The sequence below is a fragment of the Salvelinus sp. IW2-2015 genome, linkage group LG20 (assembly GCF_002910315.2).
Source record: "Salvelinus sp. IW2-2015 linkage group LG20, ASM291031v2, whole genome shotgun sequence".
Classification (NCBI taxonomy): Eukaryota; Metazoa; Chordata; class Actinopteri; order Salmoniformes; family Salmonidae; genus Salvelinus; species Salvelinus sp. IW2-2015.
In genome coordinates this window covers 3,275,623-3,300,071 of record NC_036860.1, presented here as the reverse complement: position 1 = coordinate 3,300,071, position 24,449 = coordinate 3,275,623, and the positions used below count along the sequence as shown (strand labels likewise).

General features: G+C 42.8%; 2 protein-coding genes and 1 pseudogene across 2 annotated transcripts; all 3 read left to right on the top strand.

Annotated features, from left to right (window-relative positions):
- The first annotated feature begins 824 nt into the window (after positions 1 to 824).
- On the top strand, positions 825 to 13,630 carry LOC111982085 (tetraspanin-1). The gene is made up of 8 exons (XM_024013634.2): positions 825 to 981; positions 4,698 to 4,773; positions 9,231 to 9,446; positions 11,584 to 11,658; positions 12,035 to 12,142; positions 12,317 to 12,442; positions 12,813 to 12,905; positions 13,089 to 13,630. Exons 2-8 carry the CDS (start codon positions 4,717 to 4,719, stop codon positions 13,146 to 13,148), a joined length of 735 nt encoding a protein of 244 aa, XP_023869402.1. The 5' UTR covers positions 825 to 981; positions 4,698 to 4,716; the 3' UTR covers positions 13,149 to 13,630.
- A 70-nt stretch (positions 13,631 to 13,700) lies between these two features.
- Positions 13,701 to 15,226, top strand: LOC111982084 (WD repeat-containing protein 74 pseudogene; annotated as a pseudogene).
- Positions 15,227 to 16,596: 1,370 nt separating this feature from the next.
- On the top strand, positions 16,597 to 23,285 carry LOC111981439 (tetraspanin-16). The gene is made up of 7 exons (XM_024012708.3): positions 16,597 to 16,676; positions 17,033 to 17,230; positions 17,393 to 17,467; positions 17,617 to 17,724; positions 17,859 to 18,014; positions 18,112 to 18,195; positions 23,172 to 23,285. The coding sequence occupies exons 1-7, from the start codon at positions 16,608 to 16,610 to the stop codon at positions 23,235 to 23,237; spliced, it is 756 nt and encodes a 251-aa protein (XP_023868476.2). The 5' UTR covers positions 16,597 to 16,607; the 3' UTR covers positions 23,238 to 23,285.
- Positions 23,286 to 24,449: the final 1,164 nt, after the last annotated feature.

Here is a 24,449-nt window from a genome sequence, read left to right as displayed (position 1 = left end):
TTATTTAAGTGTTTTTTTCCCCCTCCAATTTATGCCTTGGCCACACGAGTATAGGATGAGTCAACAATGTAATTTGGGTATGAGTTAACAGAATATTAACTTTTACAAGTTAGATTTTCAATGGACAGTTACTTTATGGTTAATGTTGAAAAATAGATAGGCAGTGAAATGGTCAATTCACAGAAGCTTCCGACTCCATAAGGTTCTGTTTCAACCGGCCACTGTTTCAACTGGTAGGATACTGTTTGATTGCTTATCATCGAAGGCGGTGAATTGAAAAATACAAGTTAATCTGGTTATTATACATTTATTACAATTTACCTCCTCCAAATTCCTCCATCACTGTCACTCTGGGTATTTTTAAAGCTCAACTCAGATTCTTGCATGATTGTGAAAGTCTACCTTTCATTAGAGGCTGTCATGGGAAGACTAGGGTCAAAGTATGAGCAAATTTCTAAGCAAGAGAAACATTTCGACTGATGAATTATCCTATGTCTACAAAACAATGCTTTCAATGGAACTCACATAGGTCTTATAGTATGTTAATTAAATCAAAAATTTTCTTAAAAATCCATAGATATATTCTTTCTCTGCTTCCATACCATTCACGTCTCCAAAAGCCCACTTTGATATACAGTGATGCRACAGGTAAAAATGGTGATAGAATGTGCTTATGCCTGTGTGTATGTAGCTGTAACATTGCTGTGACACTACCTCAGGTGGGACTTCTACTCCACAGGGAAGTGAGCTCCTTGCCTCTGAAACCTGAATCACTCCCACCTGTTTGCCTCAGCACGCCCCCTCCTTCACTGTTTATAACTAACCTGCAGCCACCGAGAAGCACAGGAAGAGAACGAGAGAGTTTGTGTGTAGGAGAGAAAAACGCAGTACAGGTCACTCTCCGAGAACACAGGTAAATCAGCCAGTTTACTGACGCCCACATTCGCTCTCCCAGCAACAGCCTCCATCACCCCAGTGAAGGTAAGGCCCAGACTCCCTCTCTTTCTCTCTGAGTCTCAACGAAACCTGTTGTACCACTCCACTGTAGGGTAAACAATTATAAGTGAGAATAACAAGGGTTGACTCATCTGTTTGTTGAAAATGCTCCATAGAGTATGAATTTGATGTTATGTTTTATATTCTCCTGTAGTCAGGTGCAGTGACAACATGGATTCCAACAATTCATTATTTGTTCCTCTCATGAGACCTTGACTCAAGCCTGTAATTATTCCTCTCTACAACCAGGTTTCCATCCAACCGTTTTAGGCGAGTAATGGCAACAGAACATTTTTCGGTAAACTTTCAAAATGTCGACAAAACAAAATACGCTAGACAAGATGAGACCTTTTTYTGTCGGTAAAATAAATTATGCGAGAAATGTAGGTGGAAACGCTTTTATGCGCAAATATTMATATAATAACCATCATGTCGAAGTAAATTTGGGAGTCACGCGATGACTTGTAGTCCCCCACTACGATTTGTCGGGAAAGCATGAACTGTAATTTATTAGGTTACAGATAAAATAAATCAMGATGAATTTAACACGGTGGTGATAGTGAAAGGTGCTGAGCTTGATGCGCCTTCCCAATAAATATCGAGGGTTTTATTATGGTGACATGATAATCGATGCTCTGCTGCCATTTTTWAAAAATCTCACACTTTTGTCCATGATAATCTCATACGTACGCTTTAGCACGTGCCAATACCAGTGGACACACTTACTATAGAGCCCCACAATGGAGGCGTCATAATACCCATAAAAGCTAGCTGTCAAACAGGAAAATGGTTCCAATTGTTTTTCCACCATTCATTTTTGGGATTTTTAGAAACACTTGTTTCATGCTGTGGTACTTTATGTAGCCTAAGGCACTTTTTTGTGAGAAACACCTCAGTAGAGTTGAAAATGGGATGGAAARCCATTTTAACTGCAAAATATATCTTTATGTGCACAATGTTGCACGCATAGCCTTTTATCTGCAGCAAGCCAATTTGATGGAAACACATCTCTGCTGGGAAAATGCGCATAGTTTATATACACATTTTAGAATATTCGAATGAAAATCTGTCGCCAGTTGGACGGAACAAAGCTCATGACATCCTTTTAGATTTGTCCAGTGTTTAGAGTTTTAGCACGCTCAGACAGAGAGTCTGACACGGTTGTCTCTGTGAGTGAATTACTGTGTATACTCTTCCTGACAATTATTTAGATTTTTCCTGATGGAATATTTTCATGTATTACCATTAAGCCAAAACCCCATAACTCAAAGCACTACCCTAGGGCTCATGAGGAAACCTACCTTCAAAAATGTAATCCTTCATACATTTCAAACTTTCCCATTTTGGAGTAGACTAAATGTTAGGAATTGTCATTGAACCATATTAGGTAAACTGTTACACGGGATGACAGCTGACGGAGATGAAGCTTTGATAAATATGATGTCTATACTTTCTTTCCTCTAGTCGTTAATTGGCATGTTCGTCAACAGACATTTGTTATCTTGATCATCATTCCGGGAAATATTTGTCACCAGGTGTGTCCCCACTGGCTTCCTTGTGGATGAATTCATTATCCTAGCCTTCATGACTGAATACCACATTACTCCTAACATGATATCAACAAAGCAATGCCACTCACTGTGTCATATTATTCAGCAGCTTAAAGAATACTTGCCTGAAATTCACCTGATCATTGTAGCTATTGATTTCGTTTTTACGTTACTCTTGTCTAAATTATGTTCTTATTTAGCTGCTTTGTGTTTATTGCATTTAAATTTTCAAAGCATGTAAAGTCCTAAGGGCCATAGCTACTGTATATTATACTCACCTTTGTGTTGATGGCTCCTGGCTGGGATGTTTTCTTAGTCATTCGCACGTGACTGTGGTTGTTAATACATCACCAGGCTAACTATGCCCACCACTGTTGCCTATGGCTTTGTGAAGGCAGAAGATGAGTGGCCACTTGCAGGAAAAACTCTGCGAATGAAAGGGGGAAACCCAATTCAGGATATGTTGCTACGCGCCCTCTGGCCCATTCATATGATTAACCTGATGCTCATGGCTAAACATTGACACATTGATAAACATCCTGACGTTTAGCATCCATCTCTCAGTACTTGTACTGTATGCCGATGCCATTTCACTCTCTAAGTACACTATCTGGGACCGTATAAGATAAACACACTTATGGATACTTTAATCAGAAAATCAGAAAGAAAATGACACGCATGTCAATCAGAAACTCCTTGATAGAGTTCACTGTCACACTACTGGTGCTACTGCCACAGAGTGCTATTTGTTTGTTATTGCTGTTATTAAGAGTACAGTACAAACCAGCTGTCGTTTAGTCACTCAATCCCTGTTCCCATCCTATGGGTCATATGCAGACAGACAGTCCTAAACACACATAGTGGTAAAGAGCACCACATGGGGTCATAGAACAGAGCAGGATGAGATGATCCATAGATGGTTTAACTAGCAAACAGGACAGGACATAAACCTGCAGTGTGTGTGTAATGGGCTCCTGTGTTTTAATAGGCCTCTGATTGACACTGAGGGCGAGGAAGATAAAGTTCCTTACAATTTCCTTGTGCAGTCTGGACAGGTGATGGACACTGTTCTCATCTGAATAGCAGACCATGTTGAACATTTTGATAGCTTTCTTGTAATTAGATGTATTTTACATTGTACATTTTGTGGCCCCAGGTGGAAGAAGTGTTTTCAGACCGAGTAAATTACTGTGAATACTCTTTCTGACAATTAGGCTATGGGACTGGTCTGCTTCTTGTATAATTTTAATCTGTTTAGGGGCCAAGTTATTTGTTTAGGGGCCCATTTTAAATGAAAATTCTGTGGAACATGCTGCCTTGTCATTGCCTTTGGACTTTCCTTAATTCTAAAGCAACGGCTCACTTAACTCTCGTTGGTGTTGGGAAAGCGGACTGTACAGTAAATTACATTAGTACAAAAAAAAGCAAGGGTGCTCTTGACTGTTCAAGGACGATACGGTGATAGGGAGGATAAGGTAAGTGGCTGGTGTTTTTCCGCACTCCTTCCTTCCCGCGTCTTACTGTAGATGACAAAGGGCTGGTTTCCTGGTAACAAGTCAGAGACAGCAAACAGCATCAAGGCGTGTGTAGAACTGTTAATCCGTCACCTAATTAGCCAGACATAACAACTCATTGCAAATGACACGGAACAACTGTGTGCTAGAGTAGTAGAGAAACGCTTTGTCTCTGTTGTTTGACAGAATATATATTTGCTTCCTTAGTGACTGATTGTGTCTACAAAATCATAACTGTCACCTTCCAATATCATTCAATATGAGTCAAATGTTTATTCAGGTGTAGAAGGGTTCCTGGTGTAAGTTTGCAAGATAAGATTGTGACCAAAACCCTCAACATACAATTTCCAAAATGTCATTGATATATAACATCATAAGAAGTACATCATTTAGCTGTTTTGTTAAGATGGTACTTCCCCATTGAATTAAAGAGAACCTTTGGTCATGCTTCCTCCTCTAAACAGGCCTATAGACAGTAGGCTACAGACATAGGCAGTAGATTTAGTTCAGACTTTTGACCTCTGATCTCATCTCATGATTCAGAAGTCTCATAGAATTTCTAAACATTCTCATCATTACCATAGGTGATTATTCATAAATGTTCCCTTTCTCACCTTTTCCTCTTCTTTTCTTCCAGGCAGAAGAATTCATCAAGAATGGGTTGCTTCGGATTTCTCAAAGTCATGATGTTTGCTTTTAATGGCATCATCTTTGTAAGTTGGAGATGTTTTCATCTTTTTGAGTAAATTACTGATGATAATAGCAGAGTTCAGTTATGCTTCACAATAATGAATATGCAGGCAATCAGAACACTCCTTATCACTTACTACTTCTGATCCTTATTCTCTGTCCCAGAAAAACGGTATCTAAATTGCAAGGTGAAAAAGTTATGAGAACATGAAACAAAAGGACAGACATTTGTTATGGTTTTACTACTTTTTATGACACAGACATGTCATTTTGGACCAGATAAAAAGATTAGGCACAGAGTTGAATAGTGTGATGTGCTGCAAGCCAAATGAAGGAGCTATTAATTTTTTTTACTGGAAAATACCTATGTAGGCATGAAAAAATAAAGATGAAAAGAGAAATGTAGAACGTATTCATACCTCTTGACTTTTTCCACATTTTGTTGTTACAGCCCGAATTCAAAATGGATTAAATCAATAAAAAATCTGAACCATCTACATACAATACCCCATAATAACAAACTGAAAACATGTTTTTAGAATACACTACCGTTCAGAAGTTTGGGGTCACTTAAAAATGTCCTTGTTTTTGAAAGAAAAGCAAAAACAAATTGTCCATTTAAAATACTTTCTGGCGCAGTACGGCGCGCTGAAGATGGACATGGGCGGTGCCCCATGTCTCCTCCGCGCGCCGGAACCAGTCGTCCACCACAGGAGCCTCGGTCTGACTCTGAAGCCAAGTAGCCAGAACTGGCTGATACCCCAATACGCACTGGTAGGGAGAAAGGTTAGTGGAGGAGTGGCGGAGTGAGTTCTGGGCCATCTCTGCCCAGGGCACGAACGCTGCCCACTCCCCCGGCCGGTCCTGGCAATAAGACCTCAGAAACGTACCCACATCCTGGTTAACTCTCTCCACCTGCCCGTTACTCTCAGGGTGAAAACCTGAGGTAAGGCTGACCGAGACCCCCAGACGTTCCATGAACGCCCTCCAGACCCTCGACGTGAACTGGGGACCCTGATCAGACACTATATCCTCAGGCACCCCGTAGTGCCGGAAGACGTGTGTAAATAGAGCCTCCGCAGTCTGTAGGGCCGTAGGGAGACCGGGCAAAGGGAGGAGATGACAGAACTTAGAAAAACGATCCACAACGACCAGGATCGTGGTGTTACCCTGTGAAGGAGGAAGATCAGTCAGGAAATCCACCGACAGGTGCAACCATGGCCGTTGTGGAACGGGTAAGGGTTTTAACTTACCTCTGGGCAGGTGTCGAGGAGCCTTGCACTGAGTGCACACTGAGCAGGAGGTAACATAAACCCTCACGTCCTTAGCTGAAGTGGGCCACCAGTACTTCCCACTAAGACAGCGCACCGTCCGACTGATACCAGGATGACCAGAGGAGGGTGACGTATGGGCCCAATAGATTAGCCGGTCGCGGACAGCAGACGGAACGTACAGACGCCCAGCCGGACACTGAAGGGGAGCGGGCTCTGTATGCAACGCCTGCTCAATGTCCACGTCCAGCTCCCACACTACCGGTGCCACCAGGCAAGAGGCCGGGAGTATGGGAGTGGGATCCATGGGCCGCTCCTCTGTGTCATACAGCCGGGACAATGCGTCTGCCTTAACGTTCTGAGAGCCTGGTCTGTAGGAAAGGGTGAAGACAAAACGGGTGAAAAACATGGCCCATCTTGCCTGGCGAGGGTTCAGTCTCCTCGCCGCCCGGATGTACTCCAGATTGCGGTGGTCAGTCCAGATGAGAAAAGGGTGTTTATCCCCCTAAAGCCAATGTCTCCACGCCTTCAAGGCCTTGACGACAGAAGGCCAGCATCCCGGAGTCGCCTCCTCACTGTTGACGTTGAGACTGGTGTTTTGCGGGTACTATTTAATGAAGCTGCCATTTGAYGACTTGTGAGGCGTTTGTTTCTCAAACTAGACACTAATGTACTTGTCCTCTTGCTCAGTTGTGCACCGGGGCCTCCTACTCCTCTTTCTATTCTGGTTAGAGCCAGTTTGAGCTGTTCTGTGAAGGGAGTAGTAAACAGCGTTGTACGAGATCTTCAGTTTCTTGGCAATTTCTCGCATGGAATAGCCTTCATTTCTCAGAACAAGAATAAACTGATAAGCTTCAGAAGAAAGTGCTTTGTTTCTGGCCATTTTGAGCCTGTAATCGGCCCCACAAATGCTGATGCTCCAGATACTCAACTAGTCTAAAGAAGGCCAGTTGTATTGCTTCTTTAATCAGAACAACAGTTTTCAGCTGTGCTAACAATTGCAAAAGGGTTTTCTAATGATCAATTACAGGCTGACTAGACCGAGCGTTGCAAAATACATTTAGAAATATATATTATTCAATTACTGCACCCACACTGCTCGCGTCTGCATTGCCAAGCGCTAAAATAGAAGTCAGTTCTATTTGTGACGCAGATCGCGCTGCAAGTCCTGCCTCTCCCATCTCCTCATTGGTTTATAGAAGCAGGTACCCACGTGCCATCTCCTCATTGGCTATACCCACGTGGGTGACTGAAAGACGAACGAGGTCAGTGGCAGCAATGCACCTAATTTATGAAAGTTGCCAATCGCAATATAAAGTCAAGAGAAGAAAAAGCCTAGATTGAGGAGAGATGACTAGAAACTATTCGTTTGACCGGTTTATGTGTGGATTAATTGTCGGAGTAGAGGACCTTGTGCATTTCAGGTAAAATAACAACTCAATGTTTATATCCCAGGACAAATTAGCTAGCAACAGCAAGCTAGCTAAATAGAACAAATTAGCTAGCAAGTGCAAGCTAGTTAAATTGCCATAAATGTTTAATGCTTTTCGACCTGTCCACAAATTAATGTAATTGGTTCAGAGTTTGTTTTGATATTGTAACCTGCATTTGGTGTGGTGGGACAAAATAAATGTATGCACGATGGTGCACGCGCAAAGCCGGTTTGGGTTCCGTGTTAGCTAAGTCAAGTTTATKATTTTAAAAGGCTAACACAACGTGCCATTGGAACACAGGAGTGATGGTTGCTGATAATGGACCTCTGTACGCCTATGTAGATATGCCATATAAAGTCAGCCGTTGCAAGCTACAATAGTCATTTACAACATTAACAATGTCTACACTGTATTTCTGATTAATTTGATGTTATTTTAATGAACAAAAAAATTTGCTTTTCTTTCAAAACAAGGACATTTCTAAGTGACCCCAAACTTTTTAACGATAGTGTAAGTATTCACACCCCTTTGCTATGAGACTCCAAATTGATCTAAGGTGCATCCAATTTCCCTTGATCATCCTTGAGAGGTCACTACAATTTGATTGGAGTCCACCTGTGGCCAATTCAATTGTTTGGACACGATGTAGGAAGAAACCCAACTGTCTATATAAGGTCCAACAGTTAACAGCGTATGTCAAAGCAGAAACCTTACCATGAAGTCCAAGTTACTCTCCGAGATAGACTTGTGATGAGGCATATATTTGGGGAAGGGTATAAAACAATTTCTATAGTGTTGAAATTRTTCAAGAGCACAGTGGACTCCATAAATATAGAACTACTCAGACTCTGCCTAGAGCTGGCCGTCCGACCAAAATGAACAACCTGGAAAGGACCTTAGTCAGGGAGGTGACCATGAACCCAATGACCACTCTGACAGAACTACCTTGGAACCTTGGCTGAGAACCTGCCAGAAGGACAAGTCTCCACAGCACTTCACCAATCTGGGCTTTATGGGTGATTGGCAAAACAGAAGGTACTCCTGAGAAAAAGACACATGACAGCATGCCTGGAGTGAAAGACTCCAGGAATGCAAAGTGCTATGTCTGGAGAAAGCCAGGCACAGCTCATCACCCATCTAACACCATCCCTACCGTGAAGCATGGTGGTGGCAGCATTAGGCTATGGGGATGCTTTTCAGCAGCAGGGACTGATAAGGATAGAGGGAACAAGGAATGGAGCCTAATACAGGAAAATCCTTAATGAGAACCTGCTTCAGAGTGCAAATGACCTTAGACTGGGGTGTGATTTACGTTCCAACAGGACCATGACCCCAATCATACACCCGAAGCAACGCTGGAATGCTTCTGAACAAGAATATGAAAGTCCTTGAGTGGCCCAGCCAAAGTGACTCAAGGGTGTGAATACTTATATACAGTAAATGGGAATTCTGTATGTAGATGAGGGGAACAGGAACAGTGGGTTAACTGCCTTGTTCAGGGGCAGAACGACAGATTTGTACCTTGTCAGCTCGGGGATTCAATCTCGCAACCTTTTCGGTTACTAGTCCAACGCTCTAACCACTAGGCTACCTCCTGCCCCTTAATCAATTTTGAATTCAGGCTGTAACAACTAAATGTGGAATAAGTCAAGGGGGAGGAATACTTTCAGAAAGCACTGTATGTGCATGTTAGGTAAGACACAAAGGGCAGCAGTTGACGTGGTCTTCATTGAATTAATGGAAACCACCGAACAATGCTATGCTCTTTTCCCCCAGTTGGCGGGCGCTGCCATCCTGGGTGTGGGGATCTGGGTGAAGGTGGACAGCGGCTCGATCCTGGGGTTCCTCAAGGGGATAAAAGACGCTCCGGCGGAGATGAACCAGATCCTAAACGTGGGCTACCTGTTGATTGCTGTGGGGGCAGTGCTGCTGATCATAGGTTTCCTGGGTTGCTGTGGCGCCATGAAGGAGAGCAGGTGTATGCTGCTCCTGGTAGGTCACCTCAAACATGAGCTATTCAGTATATATTTGCTATGTTGTCACCAATGTTATTGACACTGACTCAGTCAACAAGCTTGATTGTCAAACTCCTCATCTCTCCTTTCAGAATGTTCTACAGTAGAGTAGGTAGCAACACGGATAAATGCAACAATTTCAAAGATTTGACTGACTTACAGTTCATATAAGGAAATCAGTCAATTGAAATAAATTCATTAGGCCCTAATCTATGGATTTCACATGACTGGGAATACAGGTATGCATCTGTTGGTCACAGATACCTTAAAAAAGGCGTGTTTCAGAAAACCAGTTAGTATCTGGTGTGACCACCATTTTCTCATGCAGGGCAATAACTCCTTTGCATATTATTTTTTATTATTATGCAAAAAAAAATAATTCTCCCCAATTTGTAGTTAGTCTTGTCCCATCGKTGCAACTCCCGTACGGACTCAGGAGAGGCAAAGGTCGAGAGTCATGAGTCCTCCGAAACACGACCCGTCTCGACACATTGCTCGCTTAACCCGGAGGCCAGCCAAACCAATGTGTCAGAGGAAACACCGTACAACTGGCGACTGAAGTCAGCGTTCATGCACCCGGCCGTCACAAGGAGTTGCTAGGGCGAGATGGGACAAGGACATCCTAGCCGGCCAAACCCTCCCCTAATCCGGACGACACTGGGCCAATTGTGCACCACTTCATGGGCCTCCCAGTCGTGGCCGGCTGCAACACAGCCAGGGATCGAACCCGGATCTGTAGTGACGCCTTTAGCACTGCGATGCAGTGCCTTAGACTGCTGCCCCCTCGAGAGGCCCTTCCTTCGCATAGAGTTGATCAGGCTGTTGAATGTGGCCTGTGGAATGATGTCCCACTCCTCTTAAATGGCTGTGCGAAGTTGCTGGATATTGGCGGGAACTGGAAAAAGCTGTCGTACACGTCAATCCAGAGCATCCCAAACGTGCTTAATGGGTGACATGTCTCGTGAGTATGCAGGCCATGGAAGAACTGGGACATTTTCAGCTTCCAGGAATTTTGTACAGATCCTTGCGACATGGGGCCGTGCATTATCACGCTAAAACATTAGGTGATGACGGCAGATGAATGGCACAACAATGGGCCTCAGAATCTCATCATGGTATCTCTATGCATTCAAATTTCCAGCGATAAAAGGCAATTGTGTTTGTTGTCTGTAGCTTATGCCCGCCCATACCATAACCCCACCGCCACCATGGGGCACTCTGTTCACAACGTTGACATCAGCAAACCGCTCGCCCACATGACGCCATCTGCCCAGTACAGTTGAAACTGGGATTCATCTGTGAAGAGCACACTTCTCCACCATGCCAGTGGCCATTAAAGAGGAGCATTTGCCCACTGAAGTTGGTTATGACGCCAAACTGCAGTCAGGTCAAGACCCCGGTGAGGACAACGAGCGTGCAGATGTGATTCCCTGAGACAGTTTGTGCAGAAATTCTTTGGTTGTGCAAACCCACAGTTTCATCAGCTGTCCGGGTGGCTGGTCTTAGACAATCCCGCAGGTGAAGAAGTCAGATGTGGAGGTCCTGGGCTGGKGTGGTTACACGTGGTCTGCGGTTGTGAGGCCGTTTGGACYTACTGCCAAATCCTCTAAAACGACGTTGGAGGCGGCTTATGGTAGAGAAATTAACATTACATTCTCTGGCAACAGTTCTGGTGGACATTCCTGCAGTCAGCATGCCAATTGCACGTTCCCTCAACTTGAGACATCTGTGGCATTGTGTTGTGACAGCAGCACATTTTAGAGTGGCTTTTTATTGTACACAGCACAAGGTGCACCTGTGTAATGATCATGTTGTTTAATCAGCTTCTTGATATGCCACATCTGTCAGGTGGAAAGAATATCTTGGCAAAGGAGAAATGCTTACTAACAGGGATGTAAATGAATTTTTGCACAAAATGTGAGAGCAATAAGCTTTTTGTGCATATGGAACATTTCTGGGATCTTTTAATTTCAGCTCATGAAACATAGGACCGACACTTTACATGTTGTGTTTATATTTTTGTTCAGTATATATGAAATGTGTGTAAATGCACTGTAAACAGTTTTCTCAGTCCAGCCACTCAATCTCTCTTTCTTATGGTCTCCTTTTTCTAGTTCTTTGTTATTGTGTTGGTGGTGTTCATTGCAGAGGTGGCTGGAGCAGTGGTTATCCTGGTGTTTAAACCCTTGGTAAGCGTACATAGAGCCCATTCACTCTCCTCATATTGCTAAAGGGGGTTAAAGACTGTATGTGGAGCATTTGATGAAAAGACTACACTCTTAGAAAAAAATGTGCTATCTAGAATCTAAAAGGGTTCTTCGGCTGTCCCCATAGMCGAACCCTTTGAAGAACCCCTTTTTGTTCGAGGTAGAACCCTTTTGGTTCCAGGTAGAACTATTTTGGGTTCCATAAGAACCCTTTCCACAGAGGGTTCTACATAGAACCCAAAAGGGTTCTACCTGGAATGCTACCTGGAACCAAAAAGAGTTCTCCTATGGGGACAGCCGAAGAACCCTTTTGGAACCCTTTTTTCTAAGAGTGTGTGATTTGTGTTATGTCTTTCAGGCAGGTGAGTTGATTGAGAAACTGGGCACCAAAGTGGTTCAGAACATTAAGAAGGACTATGGAGAAAATTCAGACGTCACCGCTCTCTGGAATGCTACTATGGATACGGTACTTTACAATATCCTGCCGGCCTGTTTTAATACCTTGGAAATAACATATTAGGCCTAKAAATAATGTCTCAAATTACATTATTATGTCATTTTTATGTGCTTGTGTATTAGAAATCTTATTCAGTTTAGTCAACAGAATTGTTCTAATAAGATCTCTCTGTGTCCACTCTAGCTAAAGTGCTGTGGATTCTACAACTATACAGACTTCACTGACTCTCCATTTGAAAAATCCACCCATCTTTATCCTCAACAGTGCTGCCACAGTGCTGTTTTCAGCTCTTGTAATAATACAATTGCTGTATGTTAAGTTCATGTTTTAAGTATCCCTACATTTCTGTTATTACGGTGATATCACTCTGTTATTAGTACGCCTGCGCAGTAGTCTCACTGTTGATGGAACTGCCCTGAGTATAAGGGTGACGATGTACGGTGAAGTAAACGTTGTTAAACTGGAACCTAGTCGTTGTGTAATTTTGAGTTAACACTGTAGTCAGTGCGGGTACAAACTTGGTACGAGTTCTGAACTCATCACCTCAAGTTAATCACACTACATCCATACTCGAACTCATCAATGGAAGGCTCATTTGAGAATGTAACACACTTTACAGTTGAACACCCAGTGGCCTCACCTGTCTAAATAACTGTATTACATTTGTGTGTCCCCACAGACAGTCACTGGCTGCTTCCCAAAGTTTAAGCAACTGATTGATGAAAACACTATTGTCATTGTGGCAGTGGCATTGGGAATCGCTGCTCTTGAGGTAATGTTGACTCCTTCCCTCTGTCTATTTCAAGGTCACAATCTCATTGTTTTGAAATACCACAAATGTAGATGCAAATTATATGCCAATTCAACAAAAGTGATGTGTTCAGTTTCGTACAGCGGGCTTTGTTTAAAAGTTTTGCATAACCAAAGCATTTATTTACTGTTCCTGTTTCCCTAGATATTGGCGATGGTTGTCTCCATGACTTTGTACTGCATAATAGGCTCAAAGAGTGGCTGAAAACCAGTGGAGGAGGGAGGGCCATAGAGTCATCTGCCTGGATGGCATCTCTGGACACTCCTTAGGACAACTACCAGGATGGATGCATAAGAATCTCTGAAATCACCAAGGCTGAAGAGAAATCTAAGGAAGCTTTGTGAAAAGGAGAGGCGTCCCACCACTGAGCCAGTTTAAATTAAATCCTGTACAAGATTATTGGATATGGGAAATGTCTATTTGTATTAATCTTTTATTGTATTGTATACATATTTCACTTGAAAATGATGCTGTCTTACATTTAGATTGAAGCAATACATTGCGTCCTAACTCCATTCCACTCTGCACAGTATCATCAAGATTTATATTATAATAACATTATCAATTCAATGTCAGGACATATATATATGTGCCACTTTTTATAATTTTATTAATTGATTTTCTACAGATGCTACATGCTCTGGAGAATGAATAAAAAGGTTGCAACTTGCAACGCTCTGAAAATAGGTTTAACTGATTTATTGCATTGTAACTATTGTATAACGGCAATGTTTTTAAAGTAAGTTTGTTTAACTCACGTTTTGGTATCAAAGGCACACATATCTTTCCTAGTKCAAGTTCTCTCTAAAATAGTTACATCTGTGTGGTGTCCATCTGCTGTTTGAATTTCTTTCTTTAGTGTCTGTCTGTTCAGAAAGGATGCAAAACGGAGATTCACCACAGCACACAGAATAACGTGTTAGAATTTTTGTTTTCTTGACAATATTTTCATTCTTTTTCATGGCAGACAAAAGTCAAGTGTGCTCAGTATGGGTGGGATTGGAAACAGGGATATMAAAAGGAGTGAGCCTATCCAAAAAACAGGCTTTCAACTTCTGTGAGATGAGCTGCCTGAGCTTGGACCAGGAAGTGTGTGTCCTAGGCTGGGGAGATCAACATGAGACTGAGGTACTGGTGGGGTCTGTGAATGGCACAGTGAAAGACATTTAGCACAGAGAAGTGCATCTTCGCTGAGACCAGACAGTGTGGGGAGAGCACCCAGGGCAGGTTCACAGGACTTGCCGTCACAGACAGTGCTCTGATCATGTGTGTGGAGACGGGACTGCTGAGGGTCTGGAAGGAGGGCAGCACAGACACAGTTGAGATAAATGCTGGGACGAATATTTGTCGGATGCGACAGAATCCCACGCAGCGCAACCAAGTGGCCACAGGAGGGAAGGAGAATGGCCTAAAGGTCTGGGATCTGGAGAGTCAACTCCAAGAATGTACGTAATGACTGGCTGGACTTGCGAATGCCAGAGTGGGTTAGAGACATGGCCTTCATCCCAGACTCCGACAAGATCGTCACCTGCACAGGTCACCACCAGGTGTGAGTGTATGAGCCAGCCTCTCCCCAGAGGCGTCCGGTTCTGGAGGCTCATTTTGGGGAGTACACCCTCACAGCCCTCTCCCTCCCTGCCAACCAAGACGGTGTTGTAGTGGGCAACACACATGGAGAACTCGCCATCTTAGATTTGCGGAAAGGTCTGGTGCGTGGGTGTTTGCAGGAGGAGTGCGGGGGKTGCAGTGCCACCCCTCTCCCTCTGGTGGCTTCCTGTGGTTTGGATTGCTTTCTGAGAGTACACAGGCTGGAGGACCGCTCCCTACAGCACAAGGTGTATCTAAAGTCACGACTCAACTGTGTGCTTTGTCCAGCAAAGATCTAGAGCTGAGCAGTTCAGCAGTAACCGGAGATGTGGAGGAAGTGAAAGAAGAGGAAGGGGAAGTGGATGAGGTGTGGGACACTATGGAGATGATAAAAGACCAGGCTAAGAAGAGAGCAACAGAAGAGGAGGCCGTAGTTACAGGTGTAGAGAAGACTACGAATAAAAGAAAAGTGGTCAAATGACCCACAGTGGAGAGCTTAAGGAAAGGGCTGTGCTCTCTATGAGAAACGCAGAAGCTCTAGAGGTCTGCCAAAAGTCTGTGTTGCGGATGTACAGACTGTTTTCCTGTTGAGTCCGTACTGCAATAGCTGTAGTTTTCCTATTAAAACTAAACTCACTCTGGAGTTGTTTGCATGCCCTTCTATACCAACTTCCTTGAAATGTAGCTAACATAAATAATATATATATTTATTATTATTATTACTATTTTTGGCAACAAAAAAGTGTATTGAATGTACAATATCCCCAGGGCTATTACAATATTTCATAGAACTCTGAACATGATTGGTTCTTGTAAGTGTGTGTGTGTGACAGTGAGAGTGCAACGCCCCTAATAAAACGACCGATGACGTCTGATTAAAAAATAAAAACACAGCACAGAGTTGTTAAACCCAGAGGCGCAACATCGCGAGACTTCCGGGAACGCTTGCGAAACAGGCAATCGATCAGGCAGGGGTTTGTGGTTTAAAAAGTCAATGAGAGAAGTGAAATCTAAAGGCACAATGTAGATTCGAGGCGATGTCTTAAGTAGTTGAACATGTTATTACTCCAACCTTGTGAAAGTGACAAACTGACACGTTTTCATTTTCGTCATAAAACAACTTTAAGGAGTGCATTTGAGTTTGACGGCCTGCACATGCGCACAGGCGCGAGACGACCGTTAGACTATATGGCGTTTTCTACGCATGAGTTTAGCTAYCAAAGTCGCCATGACATCGCCTACGAGTGTGATCGGGGATTTCTATTGGAGAAGCAGTTTTAGCCTTTCTTCGTACTGTACTGGTTTTGACCGCAGTGTGTTGTGACTGGACCGAGAATATGACACCTGTTGGCCAGGCAGATACAGACAGTTGGCAGCAAGTAGGCCTTAATAGCAGTAGGCCTAAATCGTCTGTACCTATTAAAAGTAAGGACAGACGCTAACGTTAGCTCGCTAGCTTAAATGGCGCTAGCTAGATAGCTAATTTAACTATAACGTCTCAACATAGAGGGTTGACTAGCTAAGTTAGCTAACTACCAGTAGCAAGCGATCCATGGTCAGGTCACTCTAGCTAGGCTAATAGTTAGCTAGCCACGTTAGTTAGCTAACACTAGCCAGCTCGAACTGATCGTTAATGTTAGTTATTAAAGGGAGAATCTGGGATTGTTACATCCATTTTTGTATCCATATTTTTAATTAGTGATAGTATTAGATAGCTATTTACTCTTGAAGAATATAACTCATACATTTATCATGAGCTTAACATTAGTTAAACTGCTTTAACACATTCAAACCCAAAATTGTATAAGCATATATATTCTATTGTTTGTAAACAATGTAAATMTAAACAAACTGTATAGCTGCAAAACATGGTTAACATTTGTATCTAATGGATGGTCAGTCCTGGCATCCATAGCTCCATCATTGAATTTGAGAGTAGTTACATTTCTTCAGTCCCATCTCTCAGCTGTTAATCAAAAATGTGTCCCATTAACTAGTATTATTATAAGCCTATCCTGTTCTGTATAATTTTGTCATATATTTTCTCCTTTCATTATAGAAGGTCGAACTTGCAAAATGGCTAGACATGACAAACTGTACACATGGATGCGGTATTTGATGTTGCTGCTTTGTGTGATACTTGTTGTAAGTAGCTAAATGTTGCCTAGCTAGCAAACAGCCCAGTTGAACTGTGTCTGTGTTTGAAATGCAAATAATGAACATTCTTCTATAATCGATAATGTAAACTGTTCTTAGCTAGCTATAGAAATATAGTTGCCCTCTCATAAAACCAAGGTTTGTGAATGCATTGCAAAAGTCAAACACACAGAAGAAGACAGCAACTGCTGTTGTTGTCATTGTAATATTACCTAGCCTGAGAAATCCATCTGGCAAAACATAAAAGAAAAAAAACAGGTCCATAACAACTCAAATGCAATTTATTAACAGATGATAAAAATGTAAAAAATGAAAGAACACCATCATCTTTTACTCCCCTCCAGATAAGTGGCTTTGTGCTGCTGGGGCTTGGCGCATGGATTAGATATGGAGCAGCTACGTTTGTAGATGTCCTGGGCTCCTACTCGTCTCAGCTCATCTACATCAGCTACATCTGTATTGGTATGGGCTCAGTGCTGTCTTTCACGGGTCTCATCGGCTGCTGTGGGGCTTGGAAAGAGAACCGCTTCTTTATCATGCTGGTGAGAGACYACAGTTGTGCAGTCAATTTCAACGCACCAGACAATAATTGTCTTACTGTGTTATACTACTGCAGAGTTGTAAATGTCCCACTCTTTTCCCCCTGCAAGCTTCAATAAGAGGCAACATTTTCACTATCTCTGCATTTTTTGTACCCTGAACAGTTTTTCTTCATCGTGACAATGCTATTTGTTGCTGAAATCATTGGGACTATTTTTGTCTTGACGTACCGGAATCTGGTAAGAATAAATGAACATGCTGGCATCTGTATCATCAAGTAGGCAAACCTATATCATAATTTAGAGCCCTGTAAATTAATGAATTATTTGTATGATATAGCCTAGCCAGGCTATGCCTTTCAATAAGCTGTGATGTCTATATGTGACAGGTTAGCTTAGTGGTACGTGATGCAAGCAAGAATTCCCTTATGACTGCCTATATGGGCCCAGCGGCAACAGACCCAATCTCAACAGCATGGAACACAGTCATGGTCAAGGTGAGAGGCTCTAATGGGGAAAGGTCCAAATAGGCTTGGCTTTACTATTTGGTTCCTTTGACCACCAGAGCATCCCAGACAGTAGTTATTACAGCTAATGTCTTTGATGTCTTTATTGGTTTTTCATCTCTTAGTTCAAATGCTGTGGTTTTGAGAACTCGACTGTAGATTTCAAGGGCTCTGTGTTCAGTACWACCACGGGTTTGAACTACCCTAAGACTTGCTGRGTGAACAAGACCCTTGCAGACTGTGARGGTATCACCATCACTCCAAGTCTGATCCAACCACAGGTAACCTAACCCAGTGCCTCACTGCACTATGTTGTATCAGTCTGTGATCTAATGCTGTAAAGCCTTAAGCCAAATGCCCCCTGTGTGTTTCCCCCAGAGCTGCTTTGGTAAGGTCATCACAGTGATCAGAGAGCAGAGTGTCATCCTGGGATCAGCAGCTGGCTGCATATGTATGATGGAGGTATGGTATGGGAGAATCTCAATCGGTTTTGCTTGACTCCTCGCGTCATCTCCTCTGTCCTCTCCTCACCTGATGAAAAGATGGTGCCGAAGAACATGGCTGACGTTTTACATTCTCCCAACCAATTGTGCTATTTTGTTAGTTGTTTTGTGTAACTTATTTTTTTACTTATTGTGTACATAATGTTGCTGCTACCGTCTCTTATGACCGAAAATAACTTCTGGACATCAGAACAGCGATTACTCATCGCGGACTGGAAGAAACGTTTTCCTTTAACGAGTCCAACAAGAAGGAAATCCTGCTTTCACTGGAACAGACCCAGACCTCCGCTTTTTGGGTGAAGAAAAGATGAAGGAAAAGGGGCCGCAGATCGGGCAGCCTTCTGAGAATCCGTAGGCGAGCGAGTAAACTCCCACTGCCATCCGTTCTTCTTGCTTACGTGCAATCATTGGAAAATAAAATTGATGACCTACGATTAAGATTATCCCACCAACGGGACATTAAAAACTGTAACATCTTATATTTCACCAAGACGTGGCTGAACGACGTTACAGACAATATAGAGCTAGCGGGATTTTCCATGCACCGGCAGAACAGAGACGCTACCTCTGGTAAGAGAAGGGGTGGAGGTGTGTGTCTTTGTCAATAACAGCTGGTGCGCAATGTCTAATATTAAAGAAGTCTTGAGGTATTGCTCGCCTGAGGTAGAGCACCTTACCTTATGATAAGCTGTAGACCACACTATCTARCKAGAAAGTTCTCATCTATATTATTCGTAGCCGTCTATTTACCKCCACAGAACGAAGCTGGCACTAAGACCACGCTCAACCAACTCTATAAGGCCATAAGCAAAGAAGAAAATGCTCACCCAGAAGCGGCGCTCCTAGTGGCCGGGGACTTTAATGCAGGCAAACTTAAATCAGTTTTACCAAATTTTTACCAGCATGTCACATGTGCAACCAGAAAAAAGAAATCCAAGACCACCTTTATTCCACACACAGAGATGCATACAAAGCTCTCCCTCACCCTCCATTTGACAAATATGACCATAATTCTATCCTCCTGATTCCTGCTTACAAGCAAAAACTAAAGCAGGAAGTACCAGTGACTCGCTCAATACGGAAGTGGTAAGATGGCACGGATGCTACACTACAGGACTGTTTTGCTAGCACAGACTGGAATATGTTCCGGGATTCATCCAATGGCATTGAGGAGTACACCACTGTCGTGACGTTGTATTGATTAATGTGACGACTGCTGCTCGTCAAATGATTAAAAGTTTATAATTACGTGATTAAATGAATCGGGCAATTATTAACTCATTAACCTGGCGCACCATGTTAAAGTTTGGATATATTTCCCAAATTAACTCAAAGAATATCAGAATATCGATTTTACAACAGTCGCTAATCAATCAATTTCCTCTACAGTCTCATTCTGAACGTCGCATAATCCGGGAATCTGCACAAACCCGAGTCTCACCAAATAAGTCCGTACCACACCAATTGAGTTGATTATTTATTTGCTAACAAGCTAAAATTATAATATAAGATACACATACACAAACACAAACACACAGTCTAGGCTATTGATTAGAACTTAGTACGATAAAACAGGTCCCTAGCGGGCCAACACAATATGACGCGGGTTACACAAAATGGGGATTTCAAAAGAGAGAGAGAGAGTGCACGAGAGAAAAACACACTTGGGTGCATTTGTCAGCTATGCTTATTTTAACCCTAGCCTTGCCTCGAACTGCCGCTCTTATGGGTCAGAATATAATGATGTAATTACGTGTTGAAGYTCTCAGATGGGTGTCTCTGCGTGGACCGGATTCCGACTTCTCTGATGACGGTCCATCTTCGGTTACCGGGTGTAACTCTCTGTTTCTCCTCACGATGTCAGTGTCATTTCTCTTGGTGGTCTGTTTCCTCACCCTTGCTCTGAAAAGTGGTTTTCGGAGGAGGGCTAATCAGCCGTGTGGATGGTTCCAGCATGTGAAGGAAAACAGTGTAGACACAGAATTCCTTGGAGAGTGGTGACCGGGTGCTCCTGCTTGAATTTACCCCGTTTAGATACAGCTACTCGTCCGTAACATAGGTTGTTAAAAGGTTCCTTTGTCTTCTTCAACCTTGTGTTGCGTTTTGGGTTTGCTGACCACTCAGACCTTGGCTGCAGCTCAGGGTCCCTTAGTCTAATATGTTAATTCTTAACTCATGTTTTATACCCTGGGGTCATAAATGGGCGTTTCCGCCTTTAGGGCAATTCTCTGGGCATACCAAGTTACGAGGCAAGGTCTGGATTTTACTCAGATCCAATTTAGACAACTAACTTCACATTTCATCTTTACAAAAACATTCTCTTTGATCAGGACATTTTCCACACAACATACAATATGCAAACAGTAGGCACACATAAGGAAAACTCTTAAAGTTACAATGTTTTCGTTATACCGTRGTCCTTTAACTTTTAATAACATTTTTAAAAATAAAAAAATCATATTCCATCTATCGTCATTACCACCATTGTGGCTGACGAAACCTATTGTCCCAAAGTCCATTTATTGCATGTTCTGAGGCCGGTTCTCCATAGTGACAGGACAAAGGAATTTTGTCTACTGCCTTAAGATTTACAATGGGCGTGAGGTGTCATAAAATCCCCCCATCTCCATACCTCTCGATCTCTTCCCCTCTGGTGGGTGTGAGAGATCTCTCTGTAGGATTGTGGTCCACGGTAACCTGACCCGAGCAGGCCAGTCATGACACCACCTCAGTCAATGGCTTCGTCAATAAGTGCATCGACGACGTTGTCCCCACTGACTGTACGTACATATCCCAACCAGAAGCCATGGATTACAGGCAACATCTGCATTGAGCTAAAGGCTAGAGCTGCCGCTTTCAAGGAGCAGGAGACTAATCCGGACACTTAGAAATCACGCTATGCCCTCAGACGAACCATCAAACAAGCAAAGCGTCAATATAGGATTAAGATTGAATCCTACTACACCGGCTCTGACGCTCGTCAGTTGTGGCAGGGCTTGAAAACTATTACGGACTACAAAGGGAAACCCAGACGCGAGTTGCCCTGTGACGCGAGCCTAGCAGACGAGCTAAATGCCTTTTATGTTCGCTTCGAGGCAAGCAACACTGAAGCATGTACGAGAGCACCAGCTGTTCTGGATGACTGTGTGATAACGCTCTCGGTAGCCGATGTGAACAAAACCTTTGAACAGGTCAACATTCACATAGCCACTGGGCCAGACGGATTACCAGGGCGTGTACTCAAAGCATGCGCGGACCAACTGTCAAGTGTCTTCACTGACATTTTCAACCTCTCCCTGACCGAGTCTGTAATACCTACATGTTTTGAGCAGACCACCATAGTCCATGTGCCCAAGGAAGCAAAGGTAACCTGCCTAAATGATTACGGCCCCGTGGCACTCACGCCGGTAGCCATGAAATGCTTTGAAAGGCTGGCTGGTCACAGCATCCTCCCGGACACCCTAGACCCACTCCAATTCACATACCGCCCTAACAGATCCACAGATGACCCTAACGCTAAACCTTTTCCCCCTCAGGAGACTGAAAAGATTTGGCATGGGTCCCCAGATCCTCAAAAGGTTCTACAACTGCACCATRGAGAGCATCCTGACCGGTTACATCACCGCCTGGTATGGCAACTGCTCGGCATCTGACCGTAAGGCGCTACAGAGGGTAGTGCGAACGGCCCAGTACATCACTGGGGCCAAGCTTCCTGCCATCCAGGACCTATATAATAGGCGGTGTCAGAGGAAAGCCCATAAAATTGTCAGAGACTCCAGTCACCCAGTCACTCTGCTACCGCTCGGCAAGCAGTACTGGAGCGCCAAGTCTAGGACCAAAAGGCTCCTCAACAGCTTCTACCCCCAAGCCATAAGACTGCTGAACAATTAATAAAATAGCCACCGCACAATTTACATTGACCCCCCGTCCCTTTTGTACACTGCTGCTACTCGCTGTTTATTATCTATGCATAGTCACTTCACCCCTACCTACATGTACAATTTACCTCAACTAACCTGTACCCCCGCACAATGACTAGGTACCGGTGCCCCCTGTATATAGCCTCGTTATTCTTATTGTGTTACTTTTTATTATAACTTTTTATTTTAGTCTACTTGGTAAATATTTTCTTAACTCTTCTTGAACTGCACTGTTGGTTAAGGGCTTGTAAGTAAGCATTTCACGGTAAATTTCTACACTTGTTGTATTCGGCGCATGTGACAAATAAAGATTGATTTGATTTTGATTTGACCTCTTTTTWAAAAATGTCAAAAGTAATCGAGGAGGGGAAACGTGTAAAAAAAAAAAAAAAAAAAGGGCTTGTATGAAGTGACTCTTTCTCCACTAGCTCGTCATCAGGCAGATGACGTTTACATAGAAGGAATTGCAAAATACATGTGTAAAGTGGTAAAAATACAAAAAGATTAGTAATGTAGAATTTTTWAATCTGTGCATGCTTTTCCCCTCTGAGTAAACAGCTGATTCAAAGGGGGAGTGGCAGATTTCAAAACACTTCGCAGAGGATGCACTTCAGTATTCTTTGCCAAACAAAGTAATTGAGGAAGGGCGCAAACTCCTCTGTTCGCTTACTAACYAATTTCAACTGTCCTTAACCACTTATCGGTTTCCGGGTCACGGAGGAAAGGAGGAAGAGGAGTTGAGGAGTGGACTTTTGCCCAATTGAGAATCTCCCTATGAGTTACACTGCTCTCTCAAGTTCTTCTGGAGAACTTTAACCTCTCTCAGACCCAAGGACTATTGCTGAAAAGAACTGCACTTTTTAAAGCATAGTAATGCTTTTTCTACAGTAGCTCACCATTAGGACCTAAAGAGTATTCTTAGTTTGATAGCTATCTATTCTATAGCAATTGGTTGCTGAATAGAGAATGTTGCTTGGCTTCAAGTCATTGTTTTCCTGTCCTCTCCTCTTTGCAGTTATCCTCCATGATCCTTGCCATGGTTTTGTTTGTGAAGTTGGGGCTCATGAGGCATCCATGGTGAAGCCAAAGGGTCCATCCACACCTGGAGGACACCAACAACCCCCACAGGCAACAATAAAGTTCTGCTAAATTATAAAAGTTTGTGTGTTTTCCTTAGTTGAAATTGTATCTGTTATTTTGGTTATATTAAAAGTTGAATATATTATTTTTAAAGCTATGTACTTTGTTTTCACTGGGAATGGGAAACCTAGTCAGTTGCACAACTGAATTCATTCAACCGAAATGTGTCTTCCTCGTTTAACTCAACACCTCTGAATCAGAGAGGTGCAGGGGGCTGCCTTAATTGATGTCATCGGCACCCAGGGAGCAGAGTGTTGGGGGTTAACTGCCTTGCTCAAGGGCAAAAATGAAGATTTTTACACTTTGCCAGCTCAGGGATTCAAAACAGTTTCCTTTCAGTTACTGGCCCAATGCTCTTAACTGCTAGGCTACCTGCCGCCCCGATGTTATGTTCAATTCCAACAGAATGTGTAATCTGCAATCGTCTCAGTTTAATTTTAGTGCTCACAAATATGACAACAGCACCCTCATGTGAAATGATTAGTTAGTGAAGTGTAGAGAGAAGACATTTTTAAGGTGACTTGATATGCAATAGCTGCTTCTATTTAAACAAAATAGCTGATTGATGTAGATCTATTTTTTGCTTTGATTATGTTTTATTTATTTTTACATCTATACATCTATTGCCACTATTGTTCATAAGGTGTAGAATATGTCTTATTKAAAAAGTGACACTTGAAGGCCACATCTAAAATCCCTGTGTTTACAAAACTCTGTCCACATCACAAGGGATTTTGTGTATGACTTTGGCTTCCTCATGCTTGATCAATCTTTATGGAAGGAGATCAACAACATGTACTAAACAGGCAAACATCAGAGTTAGACATTACAGTTATAGTGTTCACCATAAAGTTGAATAATACTGTAACCTTGCTGGTAGAGCTTTAGATTAATTCCTAACTGAATTAAAAGGGTGATCAGTCCACATATTGTACAATAATTTTTCAGTGATCAAATGGAAAGAAATGGGGGTGTTTACTGCAGCTGGTTATAAGGTACCACAGTGTTGAGTCATAATACCATAAAACGGGGAAATGTTTACAATTGTTTTTCCACATTTCATTTTCCCCATAGGGGATTTTAGAAACACTTCAAATAAGGGTTGTGTTTCGTGAAGGTTTACCCTGGCGTGACGTTTTGATAAATGTGTAAA